This window comes from Pseudorca crassidens, chromosome 5 (assembly GCF_039906515.1).
Source record: "Pseudorca crassidens isolate mPseCra1 chromosome 5, mPseCra1.hap1, whole genome shotgun sequence".
Lineage (NCBI taxonomy): Eukaryota > Metazoa > Chordata > Mammalia > Artiodactyla > Delphinidae > Pseudorca > Pseudorca crassidens.
This window is the reverse complement of record NC_090300.1, coordinates 108,946,279-108,967,455: the sequence shown is the minus strand read 5'-3', so window position 1 is coordinate 108,967,455 and position 21,177 is coordinate 108,946,279. Positions and strand designations below refer to the sequence as shown.

General features: G+C 34.5%; 1 protein-coding gene across 4 annotated transcripts in view; it reads left to right on the top strand.

Annotated features, from left to right (window-relative positions):
• ZNF654 (zinc finger protein 654) overlaps positions 1-21,177 on the top strand; it is a 94,064-nt gene that overhangs the window by 56,330 nt on the left and 16,557 nt on the right. For 2 of the 4 annotated variants that reach the window (XM_067739181.1, XM_067739180.1), the window contains exons 3-5: positions 2,539-2,620; positions 17,785-17,920; positions 20,613-20,815. In XM_067739181.1, the coding sequence (XP_067595282.1) occupies positions 2,539-2,620; positions 17,785-17,920; positions 20,613-20,815 (421 nt within the window). Of the gene's footprint in view, positions 1-2,538; positions 2,621-17,784; positions 17,921-20,612; positions 20,816-21,177 lie in introns of those variants that run through there. The other 2 variants (XM_067739184.1, XM_067739183.1) reach the window with 2 other exon arrangements.

Genomic DNA, 21,177 nt, shown 5'->3' with positions numbered 1-21,177 from the left:
TCCATCTTTGTTTAACAATATATGCTGGAATTTTCCCCTTATCTATTCATATAGATGTAAATATATTCTCAATAATATTCTCATTAATATTTGTATTATATTTCACTTCATGGGTATATTATAATTTAACCAGTCCCTTGTGGTAGACATTTAGTATGTTTCCATTGTTTTACTGCTACAAACCATCTGTGGATGCATATCCATATATATGTGTGTCTTTGAACTTATGTGTGTATTATTTGGAGGATTAAATTCTTATAAATGGAAATGGTAAGTCTAGTGGTATGTGTGCGTTTAAAATTTTGTTGACTATTACTATGTTGCCTTTAAAAGTAGTACCACTTATCATCCCTCCAACTAGATAGCAGAGCCTATTTCTGTACTTCAGAGCCATCATGGGATATATCAACATTTTTATTTTTGTAAATAAGATAGGAGAGATGACATTTCATCTTTATAATTTCACTTATTTAATTATAGAGAATCTTTTCATATTTGAAAAAAAATCCACTTGCGTTTCTTTTCTGTGGTCTTCTCTCCCAGTTTTCTACTAGGTTGTTAACTGGTTTTTTTTAAAACAAAAATTACTTATATAAGCTTTTTAATTAAGGAAATCAGCAAAGATTCTCAGTGTATTATTTTACTTTTGACTGCTTTTATGTGGTTTTTTTCTGTTGACATTTAAAAATTTTAAGTAGTCAAATTTATAAATATATCAGTTTATGGAGTATGGTTACTATACTGTATTTAGAAGGGTCTTTGTAATTATTGTGTAATACCTAGGTCTTTTATATAATTTTAAAATTCTCAGTTATATTCTACATTTGCATTTGTATTTTAAAAGTTGTCTTTATTAGTGATTTGCTTTGATTAAAGGCAAAAAGTAAAAAGACAAGAAATAATACATGTTGGCACGGATGCAGAGAAAAGGGAACCTTTGTACACTGTTAGTGGGAATGTAAATTGGTGCAGACAGTCTGGAGTTTCCTCAAAAAATTAAAATTGGAACTATCATATGATCCAGCAATTCCACTTCAGTATTTATCCAAAGAAAATGAAAACACTAACTCACAAAGACATATGCACCCCATGTTTATTGCAGCATTATTTACAAGAGCTGAGATGTGGAAACAACCTAAGTGTGTCCATCAGTGGATTAGTGGATAAAGAAGATGTGGTATATATACACAATCAAACATTATTTAGCCATTAAAAAAATGCAGTATTGCCATTTGTGACAGCGTGGATGAACCTTAAGGGCATTATGCTAAGTGAAATAAGTCAGATAAAGACAAATACTGTATGAGCTCACCTATATGTTGAATTTTAAGACAAAAAAACCCCAAGAACCCCCAAAATACCAAGCTCATAGATACAGAGAGCAGATTAGTGGTTGCTAGAGGTGGGGGGTGGGGAGTAGGCAGAATGCACGAAGCGAGACAAAGGTACAGACTTCCAGTTATAAAATAAATAAATCATGGAGATGTATTAATAATACACAGCATGGTGACTATAGTTAATAATACTATGTTGCGTATTTGAAAATTGCTAAGAGAATAAATCTTAAAAGTTCTCATCACAAGAAAAAAATTGCAACTATGTATGGTGATGGATGTTAACTAGACTTACTGTGATCATTTCACAATATATACAAATGTTGAATCATTATGTTGTACAGCTGACACCAATATATTGTTGTGTGTCAATTATGCCTCAAAAAAAGGCACCACAAGTGTTTAAAAAAATACGACTTCAGGTATTCCTAGTTGAGTCTTCTAGGTTAATAAAATTTAAAATTTTTCGGGGATTCGTCATTGTGATACTTTTGGATTACTAAATAATTTTTAATAGTTTTCCATGCTCATGATTAGGAAATAAGTTATATTTCTGCCTGTGTGAACTCATGAATTGTTAAAGGCACATAAAGTACTTAGTAACAGTATTTTCCAAATAATTTATTTAAAAAGGAGGAACCACAGAGTTTGGACAACTTAACATAAATGGGATAATCAAGGTAAGCCTAGGGTTTGAGGACCATGTGTCATGTATTAGGTATAAAATTGGTGATATTGCTATAATATAAATGTTGGCTGAGACTTTTCATTGTGCCTCTTATATTTTTGGGTCAATTTTACCACCCCTTGTATCTCTTTGAAAAACAATCAGATTTTGAGTTTTCTCTGGGGTCCATTGTATTGGGGTGAAGCTGGACTATGTGCCCATTTTGAATCATTGTTATATGTATAGCCACATTTTTGCCACCTGGTATACCATTGCATTTTTTCCCCCACTGTGAACACTGGTAGACATAAGTAATGTAATTGTTCATTCTATAGGTATAGAATTTCAGTGTATTTCTTTTTATTATAATTTTACTGAAAACATAACATGAATCCTAAATGATCAATATAATTTTTCAAAGCCAACTATTTTAAAACTAAATATCTGATATTATATAACTGGTATCTCTTGAGACTTTTAAATTGGGGCAAAAATTCAGAGAAGCAATGAAAGTTATCATTCACTTATTCTTTCCAGGAGTTTCTTTGAGTTGCTGCTGTTCTTTGGAAGAGATGAGTTTTATGAAGAGCCCTTAAAGGATATTCTTGGATCATTCCAGGTAAAACATTTTGTCTACATTTTGTCTACATTTAAAACAGGCCTTCATTCCCCACCTAAAAATAGTATATTGATTATAAGCTTTTATATTTACTTAAGGTGGCAGTGCTTAAGATTCTGTTATGTTGGCAAAAAAGAAAGTTCTTAAAATTAATCTTTAGCTGTACTTCTAAGCAATTCATACAGAGGATTCTAATTCCACATTTGCTAGACTAGAGCCTGCTGCCACCACCCTTATAGATTCCCAAGCGCATCTTGGACATATACTTGCTTTTTATTGCTAAAGGCTTTTGTTCCAAAGCCCCATGTAGAACTCAGCCTGGAAAAAGGACTCTTTTTGCCTAGACTAGAAGCAGGCTGTTTGTCCCATGCCACTTTTTCCTTTGGTTGTCTCCTGATTTTGTCATCTGTTTTCTTAATAGCCTTCCCAAGATAGGAGACAGTTTTTTGTTTTTTTTTTTTTTTTTTTTTTCACATGCTCTATGAGTGAAGAGTAAATCCAGAAGGGAATGACAAAAGATCTAAGACCTCACCTGTAGATAAAAGAACATTTGATGTTTTTACCATTTTGTTGGGAAGCAATACGTAGTACCGTGGCTCACTGATGGGTCCTTGGCAGTCTCATTGCCCTTTTTTGGGGTGGAATAAAGAAAGATGTACTTTGAGCTCCCCCTAGAGGTATAGTTGTTCAGACAACGTATTGCAATCTACCTTGAGGAAGGAAGTCATCAGAGTAACAGAAAGTCATGCAGTGCTTTCTCTCACCTAGAATTTTTATTTCATGTTTATTTAAAGAACTTTTAGACTGAATTAAAGCAGATTTTTATGAGTGATCACTCTGGTACATACATAAAATAGGAAAACTATAAGCAAACTTAATTGGCTAAGGTATATCTAAAACTTCTTCACATTCAGAAGCTTACTCTAGAATTGCTTTTCCTTTCCAGTCATCAGTGTCTATTTTTCTATACCATTTTGTCTTCAGTGGCATCAAAAGTGTTGGTGATGCAGCATTTCCTAAAATAATTAATAAAAGAACTCAAAGTCACTGGTACTGGGCTTTTAAAAGCTTAAGCTGGCTTTATAATAAGTTCTGTTTAATCAACTTTTGACTCCTGCTTCAGGGGTAGTGTTAAATTAGATTAATTACCCTATACCCTTCCTATACCATCTGATATCCAAGAGTTAAGAGAGTGCTCTGCTAGTCTCCTGGATTTTATTCTGCGTCACCAATATACCCTTTTGCAAGTTTTCATATTGTCTCTGAATGTCCGTGCATGCAGAATGACAACTACATCATGACCATTACCAGGCTGACATGGATTCAAAGATAGCATTGAATGTAAAACATAATCTGATTTCAGAGTTATAAAAATATGAAAAAATGTATCTTAGAATCAGTGAAATTAGGTACATTATATTGAACTTTCTACTTTATCCATCCTTACATTCAGCAAGTGGTAAAAATACCTGTTCTCATGGAGCCTGCATTCTAATTAGAGTCTATATTCAAGTATTTAAAACTTCTTAATTTTCCATTCCATTTTTCCTTTGACACTTGTGTTCTTGGCAATCTATTCTTGAACTTTTACTTCAGCAAATATTTATTTAGTCCCCATTGTGTGCTAGGTGCTAAGCTCTGGAAAAACCAAAATAAGCAAAAACAAAAGAGCCCCTACTACTGTGCAGTTGAATTCTGGTGTAGAGACACAAAGACAAGAAGTCAAACCTTTGTAAAGTAAGAGTATTTTAGAAAGTGACAGATGACTTTAGTGGGAACTACTGAAGTGTTTTTAGAGTAGATGAGAGACAATACTTGACTTCTGTTTTAAATGTGTGAAATCATAGCATTTGTGAAGGGATATATCCTTTTTCTTTTTTTCTTGTGAACAGGGTTTCCATTCAGTTATCAAAATAATTAATCCCTCAAGGGAGAGTTCATGGTTTTGTATTGTTTTCTATCTCCTACTCAAATTCTAAAGCCCGTCCCTTCTCCTGTTTGTTTTTAATCTCTGCATTTCCACTACTTTTGTTGCTGTTCTTTCTTCCTACTCTGAATTTTCTTGGGCCTCTAACTCCTGCCTCCTTGGAGAGATTTTACCTTCTCTTCCCATCTTAGCTTTATCTGGAGAATAGTCTTCCATTTTCTAACTGAACTGCTGCTGCTGGTGCTTTGCTGCTGGTGCTTCCCAGACATGTGCCCTAAGCGACCCAGGAAAGGCCAACACGTAGTCCATCATGTATACTCTTCTAAAACCTCACATTTGCTAAGTTTTGTGAATTCTCCAGGCTTTTGACTGACCTTTGATAACCCAGTGACAATCTCAATGTCACCTTTTGAATTTTTTAATACTTTCTACTAGTGCAAGCCCTAGTTCCCAAGTGGTACATTTCTATCCATCTTTCATACAGCTTAAGATCATGCTCTTTCTCCTCTACAAGAAGTAGGACAAACACAGTGCTGCTAATACTTTAATGTACATAAAGATCACCTGGGTATCTTGTTAAAGTCCAAGTTATGACTCAGTAGTTCTGGGGTGAGGCCTGAGAGTCTGCATCTCTAACCTGCTCTGAGGTGATGCTGATGGTGCCGTTCCCTGATCACGCTTTGGGTTAGCAAGGGTCTAACATTCTTTGCTGGGTTTGAGTTAATCGCTTATCTGTTCCCCCACCTACTCCCCTCCCATTTTCCAACTGTGAGTATCCCAGCTTGCCACTCTGTCATCTTGGGCAAGTTACATAATTTCTGTGTCAGTTTTATCATTTGTAAAATGGGGATAATGATCGTACTTGCTGTATATAGGTTCATCGGTTTGGCGTGGTTCTTAGAAAAATGATCAGGCTTAAGGCCTAAGGCAGGCCTGTAACCTGTCTGGTGAAATGTGTGAACTCTGAAGTCATACTGTTCGTATTTCTGTTTTTCACAGTGAGATCAAAACCTACCTCTTAAGCTTATTCTGTTCTCCAGGAATTTCAGATTTCCTAAACCTTGAGTTGTTCAAGTAGAAATTATTAATTTTTCTTATCCACTGACTATATTTTTCCAATGCTTTATTCCAAGAGGAAACTTCATTCTTAGAGCCAGATGTTCCATATACAGATAGTCCCCAACTTAACGATGGTTCAACTTACAATTTTTCAACTCTACAATGGTGTGAAAGCATACCATTCAGTAGAAACTGTACTTCAAATTTTGATCTTTTCCCAGGCTAGTGATATGCCACATGATATTGTCTCATATGCTGGGCAGCTGCAGCAAGCAGCAGCTCCCCGTAGCTCCCAGTTAGCCATGCCATCACAAGAGTAAACAACCAATACACTTACAACCGTCTGTACCCAGACAACCATTCTGTTTCGTTTTCAGTATAATCAATAAATTACATGAGATGTTCAACATTTTATTATAAAATAGGCTTTGTGGTAGATGACGTTGCCCAACTGTAATGTAAGTGTTCTGAGCATTTTTAAGGTAGGCGTGGCTAAGCTATGATGTTTGGGAGGTTAGGTGTATTAAATGCATTTTCGACTTATATTTTCAACTTACGGTGGTTTATTGGGACTTAACCCCATTGTAAGTTGAGCAAGATCTATGCTGGCTTCTAAGACCCTTGCTTACTTGGCACTTGGCTTCCAGTAACTTTTCTTTACCTCAACACAAGAAGATGACACATTTCTTATATGATGCCCCTACCTCATTATTATTTTTAATCTGTTCATTGGTGAGCTTTCCATAGGCTCGTGATTGAATTCATACACTCCAAAATCCATTAATTTAATTAAATATTTTAGATTCCTAATGAAATGACAAAAATAATATAAAATTTGGAAAAACTTCCTTGTAAATTCTGTTAACTAGGATGAGGACTTATTAACAGTCAATTAACTGAATGTGATTAAATAGGGAAATGAGAGAGAGCGATAAAAGAAAGACCCTCCAGTGCTATCCAGTAATACGCCACTCCCCCTACCAGCTTGTAACAATAGGGGCTGGAGGAAGTAGCAGGTGGTGGGGCATTTGGTATGTGACCAATCTCATTCTTGTTGGTGCTTCTTCAAAATGCACTAGGTGTGCAGCAGAACCAACAGAACAGGAATCGTGTTATACCTACATTAAGAATGGGATGTATGGCTCTGCATGAGAGCATTCCTTCCACTGAGAGAATGACTGTATGACCCAAACTAAATGCAGCCTGCCCCAATACCCAGAGGTCAGAAAGTTTTGTAAAGTTTTGTCTCCCACTGTAGCTTCCTCATAATTTACTGCCTCATGGGCCATTCATCTAACAAATCAAACTTATAAACTTTTACCTTCTCTGTTTGGGCTTGAAGGATTTGACAGAAACCTGTTTACCCATTAGTAAAAGAGCTCTCTGTTCTAAATACTCTAGGTAAAGATGAATAAAGAGACTAACACCAGTTACCATCAGTTACATGGTAAGATAAGACAGTTTTTAAAACAAGGATCAGTTATGTTCTTGCTGTGGTTGAGTCTATGGTATCTTCCATGAAACTGGAAGTGAAATTGTAAAGAAGGGACAACCTCAGGAATGTATGGAAGTAAAATATTGTATGGAGATGAAACTACTAAACTAAAAGTGTAGTGAAGGCGATCAACAGCAGATTAGCTCCAGGAAAATCCAAATCAGTGAAGGAAATAATTTTTAAACATTAATTTTCAATTCATAATTACATACAGCTGTATCTTATTTCAGTTTTCAAGATAAAGAAAGATGCAGGACTCCTGTAGAACAAACAGGATTCTCACAAAGGAAAGAATAAAATCAGGTCTGCAGTGAACTTCTTCATTGTAACAAATGCCAGAATAAATAAATAATGTCTGGAGTTTTTAAAGGGAAAAATATTATTTAATAATACAGCTGCCAGGCCCTATAGTCTATGAGAGAAGGCAACAGAAATAAATAGTCCAAATACTTGGAAAACAAACCAGCTACATCTTTTATCAGGAAAACAAATAAAAGAAGTATGCCAGCTGATTTAGAAGTGATCAAAACAAAGAATTTACACAGAGTTGTTACAGAAAAAAACAGGACTGACCTGAAGAAACAAGTAAAAATTAGCACACTATTGTTAATATCGTTATTATGAAAATCCTATTAATATCAGAAATGATTCCAAGAAAAGAAAATACAAGTTTTAAATAAAAGCACACACACAGTAATCAGGAACTAAAATCTCAGATTATGTTATTGATTGGATGGAGGTAAGGAAGATAGGGAGGAATCAAGTATATTCTTGGGCATCTAAGCTGAAGTAACCACGTAGGGTAGTGCTATTCACTAAGTGAGCAGTGATCCTAGCAGGAAGAGGAGGATATAGAAAGAAGATAAGTTCCATTCTAGATGTAAGAGTTTTAAATATCTTTGGAATATCCAAGTACTGATGATGCACAATAATGTTTAGTTTCATGGGTCTATATATGTATCTTCCTAATTTGTTTCTTTTTAATCCAAGAACATGTATAATTTTTATTAATCAAGAGAAAAATAGATGTTATAAAGATTTTTGTTCACTTGTTTAATTTAGGGGAAAAAAAACAGAGACCGTGGAGTAGTCAACAAAATGCCAACCAGTAATTAAAAGCGTTACTGCTAGAGCTCTACAAATGTTTTAATGAGCCTACCTTTTATCTCAGAGAAAACTCTATCCCCATCCTTTGGGGTCAGTGTATAAATCACAAAGATCTTTTTTGTTTAGACTAGAAGTTGGCCTTCCTTAAGCTTTTTTTCCTGGGACTTCACCCTATTTTTAAATCTGCTTGATCTTCCTTGGGGGAGTAGAGGAAGGAGATGGGAGGAGGTGAGGTAGGGGACATAAACTTCCAAACAGGAAGAGGCCCAAGGCTATCTTACTGCAATAGCATCTTAAAAGGAGCAAAAAATAGGGGCTTCCCTGGTGGCGCAGTGGTTGAGAGTCTGCCTGCCAATGCAGGGGGCATGGGTTCATGCCCCGGTCTGGGAAGATCCCACATGCTGCGGAGTGGCTGGGCCCGTGAGCCATGGCCGCTGAGCCTGCGCGTCCGGATCCTGTGCTCCGCAACGGGAGAGGCCACAACAGTGAGAGGCCCGCGTACAGCAAAAAAAAAAAAAAAAAAAAAAAAAAGGAGCAAAAAATAATCAGCAGTAAAACAACCAGCCACAATAGATCGTTATGCCCACCCTGTTGCACTGGGGCAAGTGTTGATCTCCCCTGAGAAGTTAGAGTATATATTCATCGTGGTCATAAGACCAGCACATCTCCCAGATTTTATTATTTGTAGCTAATAGGAATAAGTTTAGAACTATTAACATTCCACTGAAACCTTCTCAAAACTGGGATCATGTCCCCTCCTCCCTAGGCTACTTGGAAGAAATTTCCCAAATACTTAATTTGGCAGTTTTGAATACCAAAATTCCTCATCTTGGTATTCAAAACCACCTTTGTATTGCTGGTTAAAAGGTTTTTAAATATAACCATATCAGCTTAAGAACAAGACATAAGTGAGAAGCAGTTTCAAAATTGTGTTCCCATATTTTCTGCTTGAATAGAAGCTCTCCTGTCTCTGCACAACTCCATCTTGACTGCATATGACTTGCCCCACCTAAGTTTTTCCACTGTTACAAAGCACTAATCTATATTCTGTCTGTGGTTTGATAGTCTCTCCAACTACGACATAACTAGATTTGGTGGGCAAAGACTAACTTTCATCCCTTTGTTTCCAACACTTAGTAGTCTAAGTCCCCTAAGGGGGACTGGTATGTCTGCCAGTACAAAGGAAGGATAAATAAGTCCATAGACATTTCCATCTGATGTCTAGCCATTTCTTACTTAAAAAAAAAGTTCTATTTAGAGATGTATTATCCTTGCTGAACTCTTAAAAAATAAGAAACAATGAGGTGTATTGTCTGAAGCTGTTTACTTCATGGTCCATTGGTTACCACTGTGTACAATAAGATAGGGGAGACATCAATAAATGTATTCATGGGATGAAACCATCAAATGTTTACTTGTAGATTATACTTTGACGATGTGTAGGAAAAAAGAGAAACTAAAGTATGTTTAATTGTGAGAAAAGTATAAGAGAAAAGATTTCACTATCTATGAAAGAAACATGTTTGACAAGTGTGCCACATATTTAGCACTGGGAGTAAGAGGGATTGATGTTAAAATTAAAGTTGCAGATTCTGAAATCATTTTGTAAAGATTGTATTCCTTAGATAAATCTTGTGTTGAAATGGGTAAAAGCTTTGATATTTTTCCTCTGGCATTTATCTTGAAATTATTACTCATGGTTAATAATTCTTATATATCACCGCCTCAGAAATGTTTTCACTTTCTCTGTGTTTTTTTTAATAATCTGTTTGAGTAGGAAACACTTTACTTTGGTTCAACTGTTGAAGTTCTACAGTCACTTTGAAGAGATAAAAGACCCAGAATTATTTCAAGCATAAAATATATAATAAATAAACTTGAGATAGTTAAGCTCAAGGGACCAAGAGCAAGCTTCCAAAAGATAGGGCTGTCAACATCAGTAAGTTGCATATCTCAGGAAAGGCGGGTATACCTGGGCATATGGAAGAGCAGTCATCTCAAAAGAGATGAACATTGATAGTTATTCACACCATAGTATCCAACATAAATGAAGATCTTAATATCCTGAGTATCTTGCAATCTGTGTTGTCAGGAGCAGACATATACGTGCCTTTAAAGTCAGTGATAGGACTTAACTTTGAAATTAGTTCTAAAAGCATATCAGGATCACTGAGGCACTCATTATTCACTGAAAGCTGATTCTGTAGAGTGTCTTTAATACATAATAATTAGAATTATCAACATATTAGTGCTTGAAGTAGTTTATATTTTCCCAGATAAAATATTAGCTCATAGAAAATTTAGCTGTAAAGAACTGTAGAGGATATTAAGTCCAATCTAATTTTTTAATAAATGATGAAACCAAAGACCAGAGAGATTCATTAATTCATTCATTCAACAATGTTTACTGACGCTTAAGTAACTTGTTCAATTTGTAGCATAGCCCGTATTGTGACCTGTTCTCTTGACTGACTCCAGTACTCTTTCTGCTGAGTTATATTTTACATTTAGCTCTCTGTGTAGGAAACTGTGCTCAAATAAATCTTGCATATACTTTAATTCTGCTTCAGGGTCTATCTTAGAGGCTAGAACTGTAACAATAGCACTTCTCTGTTGGCCATAATATCTCATTACTTATTTAAAAATATTGATAGTAGGGCACGGTTGTGCTTTTATTAGCATGGCAACCACCAATTAATTTTGAAATTTGATTATACTCTCAGTTGATAGTTTTACTGTATTTATGATTGGCTTCCGCTTCAGAAAAAAACTGATTGCTAATTTAAGTAACATTTACATTGTTACCTAAAATTTTTTAAATATAATAATGCAATCAGGTTTATTACAGGAGACAGTTACTCATATTTAAATATTTGTTTTTTTCAAAAGCCCCAAAAGAGGTATCTTAAATAGTTCACTAGGTACGTGATTCTAGTTATTTTAAAAAATCAAATATGTGTAATTTATGTGCATTAATGCATTTTTATAATTTTAAGACTGAGAGTCACTTTAGAAATTATTTAATCCAATAATCCCTTATTTTATAGATCAGAAAATTAAGCTCCAGTGGAGTTGAGGTTTATAGAAGCAGAAAAAGGGCCTAAATCCTGTTCTCAACCCAGCATTCTTTCCAGTATTCCCTAATCTATTATATGAAATGATGTAACCATGTGTTTGCAATAATGTATATGTCAAAAGAATAGGTTTAAAGAAACGTTTTTATTTATACTACCATCTTAAATGCTTCATGGTCTTAACATTTTAAAGCCTTTTCAAGACCACCTTATCCGGGAGAGGGAAGAAGAAGAAACTTTAGTTTGGTTACCTGAATGATAGCAGATGAAGGCATCAACTAGAGTGCAAATTATAGAAATGGCAAGGAAGAAGCAGATCAGGAGATGTTGAAGAAAACTGCCATGACATTAGGATCAATAGAAGCAGATGAGTTTTATATTTAATTCCAAACACAAACATAAAAACAAATAATACCTAAAACCAAGAATCCCCAGACTTCTGATATAATACTCATCGAGATTTTTTTTTTAAGTTTGAGCACATATCCCCAATATATGTATATTTGTTATTTATGTACGTGCACTAATACTATAATACATTATAAAACACAAAAATACATAGTAAAATATTTTAACAGTGTGAGACTTTAATGACATCAGTATGACTGAATGTGCTTTTATTTTTGAAAAATTTTTAACAGTTCACATAGTACTTCAAAGTCTGATTTTTTAAGTTCAGTTTGCTTTGATACTTGGTTTTAATAGTTGTCGTAGGTGAAAAAGATACCTTTGGTAGATCCAAATGGAAAAATTTTTTTTTCTAAATGTGGATACTCAGTTTTAAATGCCTTCCACCAAATTTATAATTTTTTTAATAAAAAATTTGCAATTTTGCAACTTTTTGCAAATTTGCAATTTTTTGTTGCAATTTGACTGCTGAATTTCTATTGTTTCTGAAATCAATCATTGTTTTCTTGAATAGCAACCATTTTTTAAACAAAATAACTCATTTAAATGCTCCAAATGAAGAATTTTTTTTTTAGAATTTTATTTATTTTTTTTTATACAGCAGGTTCTTATTGAAGGATTGTTTTAAACAGAAAATTCTAGTTTAAGTTTTTTAATGGCATAGATACAAGCATTATAGGTGATACCGATTTTGGGCAACAACAATCACGTAATGATGTAAATACGTCCAAACATCCATTTTAAATGATTTTCTCCTTAAGAACTTTCTTTTACAAAGCAGTAACTTTTTCACTGTATACTATTCTCTTTATATGAGCAAACTCAGAATGTTTATGTTTTCAAAAACATAGGTAAATACTTCTTAGGAACTTATCACAGAAATGAACAGCAAATTTGTGAGAACTGTCTTTTTGTAAATGAAAACTGCATAACATCTTTGAATTTTACCACTTTTAAAGTGCTTTGCCATAAGATAATCGATGAAAATATAATAATAAAAGATATCATGAGCATTCTCATTTCAAAGTATTATAAAGATTTTACTGTATTTTAAGGCTTTGTTTTTATAAATTAACCACATTGAATACCTTTTGTATTTTTGCTTTGATTTACTGCAGTAGCTTGCTTATGAATGAATTTGACATGTGGTATTTTATACTTTTCTTCTGGAATCTGCATTTCATTCAAAATAAGACAGATATTCCATAGTGCTTCTACTTACACAGATTTCTATAAATTCCTATTTTGATTTAAAAAGTTATTTATTATTGCAAATACGTCTTCTCTGATATACCTTTCCTTTTCTGACTGTTTGAAGAAGCTTTTAACTACCTAGGAAGTAAGATGGCAACACCTAATTAGTAATGCAAGGCCTTCCTCCTATATTATGAGTACCAGAAGAGTGGAGTGGTACAGATTTTCAGTACTGCAGGAGAAAGAATTATTATGGATTGAGGTGGCTAGTGGAGGCTTCTCTGTGGAAAAATAGTTAAGAAAGGATTTAGATAGGTTTACCAAAAGTTGTAAGAGAAAGAGAATGATACGAGAAAAGGCATAGGCAAGAAAGGACAAGATAAGTTTGGGAGACATGGAAGAGACCAGGATGGAGAAAAGGAGTCATGATGTGCAATAATAGGTGAGTGAGTAGGTACGTAAATCCAGAGGTCCTTAAATATGAAGTCGGGGCATTAAGAACCTTTATCCTATGATAAGCGAAAGGGTTAAGATCAAGTTTGTGTGATGTCCAGAACACTGACCTGCAGCTTCACAGACATGTTGTGGTGGCCAACTCTAAAGTGGCAGCAGGTGCAGGGAAGAAACATCTTCTGGAACTAAATGGATTCTAAAAGAAGAGTGAGGTAGTTATGTTTTCTCTCTGCCTTTGGCAAAAACACAAGATTGAATGTAAGTTTCTGAGGAAATTGTATTTAGCACAGTGCAGTGGGTAAATAAAGGATGAGGTTAATACACAGGTCCAAATTTAATTAAGTAAACATTCTAAAAAAACACAATATGAATATACTCTAGAAAAGATAAGTTGTAAATTCTGTAGTGATTTAAGTGTTTCCTTTTCACTTGGGAGGCTTTTAAATTGAATATCATCCAAAAAAGCCACCATACTATTTAAGGAAAAATAAGCCAGAAGATACTTAGAAACTTTTCTTTCATCCTTTGTCTTTTTAAGTAGACAAAAGTGAAATCTTTCTTTCATCTCTATTTCCTATCCAGAGTTATTTCCCCATAGAAGTGGCCTCCAAAATATGGTGCACTTAACGAGTGCACGCACACAAAAAACAAAACTTTCATTTATAATTTTTATATTAGAAAGATGAATTTAAGCTAATTTACTAATCTTTAATAGAAGGATTGGTAGGAGTACAGGTATATAACTTACAGTATAAACATTTATGAAAGTGCACTCCAAATGTAGGAGGGATTGGGTTTGCCAAAAAGTTCATTCAGTTTTTTCTGTAAGATGGCTCTAGTAGCTAGTAGTGCTTAGTTGTCTTTAACTTCATTTGGAACAATTTTGTTAGATTGTATTCTGACAGCTCTCATATCATCGTGTGTTAAAAAAAAAAAACTTATCAAAATTGGTGAATTTCTGTATAGCCATTTTAATATTGAAGATGGAAGAAAAAAGCAACATTTTTGGCATATTATGCTTTATTATTTCAAGAGAGGTAAAAATGCAACTGAAACGTGAAAAAAAATTTGTGCAGTATATGGAGAAGGTGCTGTGACTGATCAAATGTGTCAAAAGTGGTTTGTGAAGTTTTGTGCTGGCAGTTTCTCGCTGGATGATGCTCCGTGGTCAGGTAGGCCAGTTGAAGTTGATAGCGATCAAATTGAGACATTAATTGAAAACAATCAACGTTATACCACGTGGGAGATAGCCGACATACTCAAAATATCCAAATCAAGTGTTGAAGATCATTTGCACCAGCTTGGTTATGTTCATCGCTTTGATGTTTGGGTTCCACATAAGTTAAGCAAAAAAACCCTTCTTGACCGTATTTCAACATACGATTCTCTACTTAAACGTAATTAAAATGTTCTGTTTTTAAAACAAATTGTGACGGGCGATGAAAAGTGGATACTATACAATAATGTGGAACGGAAGAGATTGTGGGGCAAGTGAAATGAACCAGCACCAACCAAACCAAAGGCCGGTCTTCATCCAAAGAAGGTGATGTTGTGTATATGGTGGGATTGGAAGGGAGTCTTCTATTATGAGCTCCTTCTGGAAAACCAAACGATTAATTCCAACAAGTACTGCTACCAGTTAGACCAACTGAAAGCAGCACTCGACAGAAAGCATCCAGAAAGTCAACAGAAACACATAATCTTCCATCAGGTTAATGCAAGACTGCATGTTTCTTTGATGACCAGGCAAAAACTGTTACAGTGGCTGGGAAGTTCTGACTCATCCGATGTATTCACCAGGCATTGCACCTTCGGATTTCCATTTATTTCGGTCTTTACAAAATTCTCTTAATGGAAAAAATTTCAATTCCATGGAAGACTATAAAAGGCACCTGGAACAGTTCTTTGCTCAAAAAGATAAAAAGTTTTGGCAAGATGGAATTATGAAGTTGCCTGAAAAATGGCAGAAGGTAGTGGAACAAAATGGTAAATAAAGTTCTTGGTGAAAATGAAAAATTTGTCTTATTTTTACTTTAAAACCGAAGGAACTTTTTGGCCAACCCAATACAATCAAAAAGTATGCCAGAGTTGACTGTGGGGTAGGGATTGTTAAATATACAGATTATCAGGGTTTTCTCCTAGAAACCTTGATTCAGTAGGTTTGAATTGGGGTCTGGGAATCATTTTTTAACAGGACCTCCAAGTGTTTCTTATTTTCAGCCAAGTTTAAGAAATTAGCAATAGACCTATTTCACCATATCTTGACTTTAGGCCCAAGTCCAGTTCTGGGTCCCACAGCACTAATGGCTGTATGATTGGTGCCTCACCTATCCTAACACAGCTAGAAAGAAAGATTGTCCAAGAGCTCAGCAGCAGAGCTAAAGCCTAATCAGTGATTCATGGGCTGGCATCCAGCTCACCTTATTTCTTATGCTTTGCCTGGACCAAAAGCCAGCTTACGGTAGTTTAATTTGTATGGGCAGCAATATGTATGTCTAGAGTAATTTAGGAGTTTGTTTACCTTGAGGTTTGAAATCGATGATTATTTTTAACCATGAAGTCATTGCCACAGATCATTACTATGTTCCATGTGTTAAAAAATCATGGCTGATCAATAACTTTATACCATATTTTTATGAGTGCTATAATATGCTGACACATGGAAATGTAGAAATTAATTTTATGCTAATGCAGTTGGGTGTCCTAAAATGAAATATTTATTCAGAATCTTAAAAAATAGAAAAAAAATATCTAACATTAAGTACTTATGCATTGTCCTAAGCACTTTTCAATACTGTGTATTATTTAATCCTCACAACAATCCTATGAAGTAGGTGTTTTTAGTATCCGTTTTATAGAGGAGTTAACTGAAGGAGCAGAGAGGTTAAGTAACTTGCCCATTTGGTTATAGGGTTTTTGTTTGCTTGCTTGCTCATTTTAATTTGGGAATTCCCTAAGTAACTTTTAGAAGATACTTACTTTCATGTTTTGACTTAATGATCCTTTGGCTTCTTTGAATGATTCTTCATCTTGAAACTTGATTCCTTCTACTGCCTTGTTCTCTTATAAAACAAAACCTCTTTCATGTATTTTAACAATGAATGAAAAGTGGCATATAGATATCACTTTGGAAAGTTGAAACGATGAAAGAGCATGACAATTTAATAAAAGCACAGTGTTCACTGCCACTTTGAATATGTAGCCTAATGATTCATCTGATAAATAAAATTTGTAAATATATATGGTTTTATCCTGAAGCTTCGCTTTATAACTGTTACTAAGTTTTTCATGTCTGAGGGATTTTTTTAGCACAGAAAGAAATTCTGACAGTTGCTTGTATTTTAATTGATGTGCAGTTTATTCCAGTTTTTAGCATTGCCAATTTCAATATCTAGTTTTTTCTTAAGGCCTTAAGCTCAATTTATGCATTAAAAAATAAATCTATCCATACCTTCACTAGGCCTTCAGTTAATCTTTTTAAATTATCAAATTAAATTCCATGAAACATTTAAAAAAATACCTAACAAAGTATATAATGAATCAAAGCATCATAATCAAATGATTAAATCTTGTAAATCTAAGTCTAATAAATTTATAAATTCAGTAAACCAAGTTCTCCTAAATATTAAACATTGTTCACAAACTTGTTACATATTTCGTATTTTAATCACAAGTCTGAGATACCAGATTCTCTAAAAACATTTCAAATATCTTTTTTAAAAAAGTCCTCCAAAATGCATAGACAAATTATCAGTTAATGCCCAACTTATCAATAGTATCTTTATCTTAAGCCTAATGCAAAGTCTTCATATTATAGCCTGGATTCATTCCTTCAGCTTGTCATTTCTCATCCCAAGACTATAAATCTACTTACACAACAAAGTGGAATAGAATTTCCATCTTCCAGCCTTCTGCTACACCTAAGATTCTACATTTGGGATCAGTGACAGAGACCTGTACCTACCTGCCAACCAGAATCTGCATTGGACAGGGACCTCTCTATTACCTTCTTATTGTTAGGCCTGCCATTGTTAACAGAGACTTTATGAACTCTCACATAACTGAACGTACACGTTTTACATTTTTGCAACCTGGTTCTTTTCCTAGGAATGATGCATCCTGTAAGTTTTTCCATTAGGTTTTGCAGCCTGGTTCTTTTCCTAGAAATGATGCATCCCATATGTTTTTCCCTTAGGTTACACTTCATCCCTGTTATAATGGGATTTTCTAAGTCCAATTATGTACAAACTGTGTAACCTTTGGCATTAAAGCCTATTTGTGTACTAATGGGGTTTTGACACCCTAATTAGGTTACTAAAGCAACCCTTTCTCTTCTGTAGTTTAACAGCTGCCTCACTGACCATCAGTCATTTTATTGACAATGATGATCAAGTTTAGTTTTTAACCCCTTTAAATTCACAAAGCCAAAATGATTTTTCTCTCCTAGGAATGCCAGAATCACCTCCGCAGATATGGAAATGTGAATCTGGAACTGGTGACTCGAATCATTAGAGATGGTGGCCCATGGGAAGATCCAGTGTTGCAAGCTGTTCTAAAAGCCCAGCCAGCATCTCAGGAGATAGGTACTTCAGGAGACTCAAACTCTAAACCAACATTTGTGAGAAGCAAATACAATTTCATTTTCTAACTAGAGCAGTAATAGTGATTTTTCTTTATTTTATAATACTGAATAAGAGTAATGTATTTTCACATGAAGTGTGTCTAATTTGTTACATTAACCCAGCCCAAGAGTGACTTGACATAAGATTAGGTACAATTATTTCTAGTAATTTCCTATTAAAATGGGAATTCAGAGTGTTAACATATTTAGTATCCCCATGCTTTTTACAGAGTTTGTTTTCACTTCAGTTATGTTTTTTAAAATCTATTTAAGTAGGAACACCCTTTAAAACAAACAAACAAACAAAAAAACACCCTCCTTAAGCACATGGAATCTCCCTTATACAGGAAACTCTGTGAAGGATGGAACTCCTTCAGCTTTTGTTTTGATGTACACTACCATATATCCTACACCTAGCCAGTGCTCAGTATAAATATTTGTTTACTGAATGAATGACCACATGATGAATGCATAACTGAATGAGTGACTAATAAGTAAATTTCGATTCCAAATACTCTAAAGCAGTATTTCCCAAACTTCATTCATTAACAGAAGTTAAGTTTTGTTTCATCCCCTTACCACCTGCATACCTTTTGGACATCACTTCCTCTCCAACCTAGATACACAGTGGTTCCTGTGAGCCAAAATCTGCTTTTGAAGGCAGGAAGCTCTGTCAACTATTTCTAGTTAATTCTTTTTAAAAAAACATTTGCCATATTATTCCTGAGCCCCAGAACATTTGGGTCACCAAAACATAGAATGTAAGCTCAGCAGTAGTGAATAAGCACAAAAGTGTGGACACATTTGAGAGCATGGAGAGAGCCTATGGAGTGCAATTATAACATGGCCAAAGGGAAAGACAAGACCTGCCAGCTGGAACCATTCAGATATTGGTCTGGTGAGAAGACGTTTCACACCACCAATTGCCTGTGCAGGTTAGGATCTTTCCATTTGTCCCAGGTAAAGGAGTGGGGTGGGTTGTGATTAGAACTGAATGGAGAAGGGGCTATGATTCTAGGGCTTAAGAGCAAGCTGACCCCAGATACAAGTGTAGAGGACTAGAAGAGATGTTAGAGAAGATGAAAAAAGAGATAAGACCAGGAGAAGCAGTGGTGGAATGAGATGGGAGGTAGGACAAGACTAGAAGGAAAGAGCTAAGGTATATGTGACAATGGTGTGGTATAAATATAAAGGATACAAAGGAGAGTAGCACTTGATGTGAGGGTCTTGGAAAGGAATAAAAAGAAAAGAAAAAAACTGAAGAGGCAGGCAGTAGTTAGATCAGAGGAGGAAGAGTCGGCTCATTGAGGAAAAGTATGAACCGTCAAATATAGGGAAGGCAAGGGTGACAGCCTTGAAGGAATCTCTGAGGAAACTGGAGAATGTGGCCAGAGGGGACAGGAGCTAGGCAAAGACAGAATCATAGGGAATGAGAACAGGGGAGGAGAGTTTGGGGTTTTAGGGTAGCTTTTAGGCTCCTTTCAGTAGGAGCTAGAACAAACCTGTTGCTTGTTGGTGTGAGGGCTGATGGCCTCAATATATACAGTTTATAATATGTATATAGTCCTTTCATATATATTCCTTTTATACTTACACTAGCATACCCCACTTTGGGAAAAGCTGCTCTAGAACCTCATTAATGTAGATGACTGTACTCTAGTTGGTGATCATCAGGGTAAAGATCAGTCTGAAGTTTATCTTTGCATCAACTATACAAAATCATTGTCTGCTTAGCTTATAGTGTAAACAGAATTGCAAGGCAAATGTTGAAGCCCAAATAAAACATTATTCATAGGCATTTCAGAAACTACTGATTAAACATATATAACTAATTAAAAGATTTTTGGATTTGAAATCATGAAATATGGGTTCCGGTTCCTGCTCTGCCACTTATTTAATTAATTCTTTGTCCTTGGGCAAGTCATTTGACCTCTCTGAGACTCAGTTTTGTGATCTGTAAAACAAGTATTAATATTATACCTGTCATGAGGTTGTTGTTAGGTCTAAATGAACTTTTATAGATAAAGGCTTTTATATATTTTAAAATTGTGTAAAAGCAAGTATTAATTAGTAATTATCCTTAGTGACACATGGGCATATATTAATAAGCAGTCCTGTTTGGCACTACTTGTAACTTAATTTTTTTGTTTGAAAGTAATAAAATATATTTCTTTTATGATTGAACTTTTTCATTAATTCAGATTACATTTCTCTATAATTAATCTGAATTAATATGGTTTAATGACAAATTACAATTTAGCCTTTTAATCTTATAGGAATGAAAATACTGGTCAGTAAGAAGATAAAGTATGTAATCTTAGACTAGAAAGAAATTTGAAACATATTTTAACATTAGTGAACACAAAAAAAGAATATTTCTTTTTTTGTTTTGTTTCTTAAATTTTGCTTACTTTTTAGACTGAGAAAGAATCAGCAAATATTTCTTGGACACAGTTTTGGTGTCTCTTACTTCCATTTTTCCAATCATTTAACTGAACATTCCTTTCACAAATAAACTCCTAATAAGAAAAATACTATTTAAGTAAATAGTTGATTTAATTAGATACCACATGTTAGCGCTAAGGTGTCAAAGAACAAAGTTTGAGACAGTCTTTTCATGAGAGTAATAAGAGTCTGTTTTCTTTTTAATATAGTGAACAAATATTTAAGTTCTGAAAATCCACTATTCTTTGAACTACGTGCCAGATATCTAATTGCTTGTGAACGCATACCTGAAGCAATGGCTCTCATTAAATGTTGTATAAATCACCCAGAAATCAGTAAAGACTTGTACTTCCATCAAGCACTCTTCACATGTCTGTTTATGTCACCTGTAGAAGATCACCTATTCCGGGAGGTATTGTTTGAGATTATGTTTGCCTATTACCATTTTAACCTTACCAAAAAAAAAAAAAAAAAAAAAGTAGCCCATTCTTGTTAAATTCCTTTTACAGTAATATCAAAGGTTTTAAAATTACATTATCTAGATGTTCCCTTTGGCACCATTCTTTAAGCTCATATTGAATTAGAGTCTGATATTAACAAATGATGAAATTAAAATTTTTGTTGATAAGCATTATTCATGTTGAGTGAGCTTCTGGTGTGACAGAGGTTAAATAAAAACCGAGAAGCATTATGATTTTGCATTTTAAATAAAATCGTAAGAAATTAAATGCATATGTTTGTTATTTTGGTTTTTTTTTTTAAGATGAAAGAACC